At 50.5% G+C, this 2652-nt stretch overlaps 1 protein-coding gene across 1 annotated transcript; it reads right to left on the bottom strand.

The window, feature by feature from the left end:
• Positions 1–581: 581 nt before the first annotated feature.
• Positions 582–1329, bottom strand: LOC144164994 (uncharacterized). Its single transcript, XM_077695176.1, has one exon. It carries the CDS (start codon positions 1106–1108, stop codon positions 683–685), a length of 426 nt encoding a protein of 141 aa, XP_077551302.1. The 5' UTR covers positions 1109–1329; the 3' UTR covers positions 582–682.
• Positions 1330–2652: the final 1323 nt, after the last annotated feature.

The raw sequence follows: 2652 nt of genomic DNA, 5'->3' as shown, positions 1-2652 counted from the left end.
GCGGCCGTGGAGGTCAGCTGCAAAATTTTCCGTACAAGTGGGGCAACTTCCCAACCATTGTAGTCCCATACAAGGGCCGAGCGCCAGGCTGGGGAGTCGCTTGTACCTATTTTACCGGTAGGTGCCCTGGCACCACTAAGGCACACGAATGCACATGGTGCCTTCCACAGCCACGGAGGACGCTGAACTTGCAATTGCCTGTGGCAGGACATGTGCTTTGAACTATGAAGCAACATCAGAAACCATAATAATCTGAATCTGAACGTCTAATAATCCAATAACAAACAAAAATACCTTTGTAGAGAAAAACTATAATTGTGTTATCTGCCACTTCAGGAAAGCATTACTTGGGAATGAAAGGTCGTTTGACTCAATACAGTTGCCATGACTCAAAAGCCTTTAGAACGCACGATTGAAAAAATGGATGTTTCCCTTCAAATAACATCGATTTCTATAACTCTTGAACAAGTTTCACCGACGAAACAAGCAAGCTGGAAGAGCATACTAAGTCACGAAATTTCAGCACGAACACTTCAATTTCCTCCATTTATCTATCTGAAAGCTTTCGAAGTGAGTTGGTTACATATTTAAATTCCTTGACAATGGCTATTTAAGATTTGTTCGCGATGCTCAGTTCATTCAGATCTGCAGGATAACATAACATAGTGGCGTTTCACGTGCATCAAAACATTCCGACATTTCGACACTTCTCCCCAGGGCGTACGCTGGGTAGGACGTAATCCGCTCTCAGGAAGCTCCTCACGTGGAACCAAGAGTAGTCGTCCAGGTCGTCCAGCCGCAGGTCCCCCTGGCTGAGCCTTTCGCAGGACACTCTCCTGCTCACTACTCTCGTGGCCCGCATGAAGTCGTCGAGTCCCTGAAGCTTCCGCAGGCCGTCTCGCACTTTCAGGACGGCTTCCTCTTCGGGTACGCGCGCCAGATCGCAAACCTTGTCTATCAGGGCAGGGCTGTCCGCGACCAGTTCCAGGGCATTTACGCAACGCCTGCTGCTGTTTCCCGTGATGAAGTGCGCGGCGTGCGTTACGAGACTTGCATTGCGTCGAACGACTTCTTTAACAGCAAAGCACTGATGCGTCAATGCCGCCATGCCGACATCGAATTCAATAGAAACGAGGGTGAAATTTTCGGTAAACTCCGGCGACAAATGATTTATGAATGCGTCAATACTTTCGGTCGTTGCGACTACGCGAAGATTGCATATCGTTCTGCTGGATCTCACCGTATTCGCTAGCAAAAGGGATTCCTCTTTGCCGAGAACCAGCGTTTTCAACGTGAACCTTGTAACACTGGCATTGCGAGAGAGTCCAGTTAGGAGCGACATCCTGCACTCTGAACCGCTATATCTCGACGCGCCCATTGGCATGACGAAACTAAGCGTGAGACATTTCAAAACTTTGGTTTTTTCGATGTATTCCGCCGCAACAGAAGCTACTCGTTCGTCTATACTCCTGTGATTGAAATCGATTTCCACAATTGTGACGTGCTGGCATAAGGGGAGTGCTTTTAGGGCCAGAGTAAACCACAGCATATCGCTCGCGTTGTGGAACGAAACCCGAATCTTGCAGAGTTGCTTGCAACCTAGCAGCACGACGTCCGGCCTGTCACTGCAAGAAGCCTCTCTTTCTTCTCCCGAGGCGTCGTTGCACACACGGCGGCCTCTTCGGGAAAAATACAGGTAGAGATCTTCTATAGTGACTTTCTTCAGGTTGGGGCTCTCGCCCAACTCTTTGAAAAATTCCAAGCACTCGGCAGGAGAAAAGGCGGACAGCTCCAGTCTCAGCTCCTCAAGCGAACGGTTGTTTCGGAGTATAGACAGCCAGGGCCGTATGCGCTCTGAAAGCACCCCAAAGTCGTCCGTGTCGTACCGGGCTCCCCAGAGGCCGTAGCCTTCCTCGTACCACTGGCAATGCTTTACGCTGAAGCTCCGAATGACCGAGTTATTGACCAGAAATTTTTCGATCGACTTTGCGGCTTCGTAATCAACAATGAACGACTCTAAACAAACGTTCAAGAGTGTTCGATTGTTTCCCAAAGCGCCAACGACCGATTTGAGTTCTCGGAACCGTCCGTATGCCGAGGACACAACTACGAGGGTGGTCAAGGTACTGCTGTTTTCCAGGTAGTATGCAAAGCCCACGTTGTAGTCTCCCGTGGCGGGCATGAGGCAGCTGGAATTTATGAAGAGCGCATTGACACTGCTTGTTGACAACGCATCACTGAAGAGCTTTGAGTCAAGTGCGTTGAACTTGCAGTCACGCAAACAGAGCGACCTGAGAGAAGACGAGCTCGCCACGAGCGAGCACAGCGGGCCAATGATGCCATGCAGCTGTTCCATCACCCCGCACTCCAGTTCCTCTAGGGCCGTTAAGTAGGGGATTGCCGGCGCGATTTCTCGAAGCAGTAGACGAGATTCGAAATGCGAGGAACGAAGTTTCATGCTTTTGAGTCCCGACGAAGAGCAAAGTGCGCCAACGAGCAGGTGTTCGTATTCCCGGAAGTCAAACCAGGACTTGAGTTGCAAGCCGACGACGCAGCGATGGTTTTTGAGGAGCCAGTAGACAAGGTTGGCAGCCTGGTGTCTTTGCTGCTCAGTGTGAGCATCCCAGCCCAGGTAGTCCAAGGCAACGAGCC

Source organism: Haemaphysalis longicornis, unplaced genomic scaffold (genome assembly GCF_048455015.1).
Source record: "Haemaphysalis longicornis isolate Haplotype H1 unplaced genomic scaffold, Haemaphysalis longicornis Haplotype H1 scaffold_14, whole genome shotgun sequence".
Taxonomy (NCBI): Eukaryota; Metazoa; Arthropoda; class Arachnida; order Ixodida; family Ixodidae; genus Haemaphysalis; species Haemaphysalis longicornis.
This window is presented reverse-complemented; position numbering and strand designations above follow the sequence as displayed.

Bases quoted from the DNA above. Each gene is read 5' to 3' on its own strand.
- LOC144164994 (XM_077695176.1), bottom strand. From the start codon at position 1,108: ATGGCGGCATTGACGCATCAGTGCTTTGCTGTTAAAGAAGTCGTTCGA.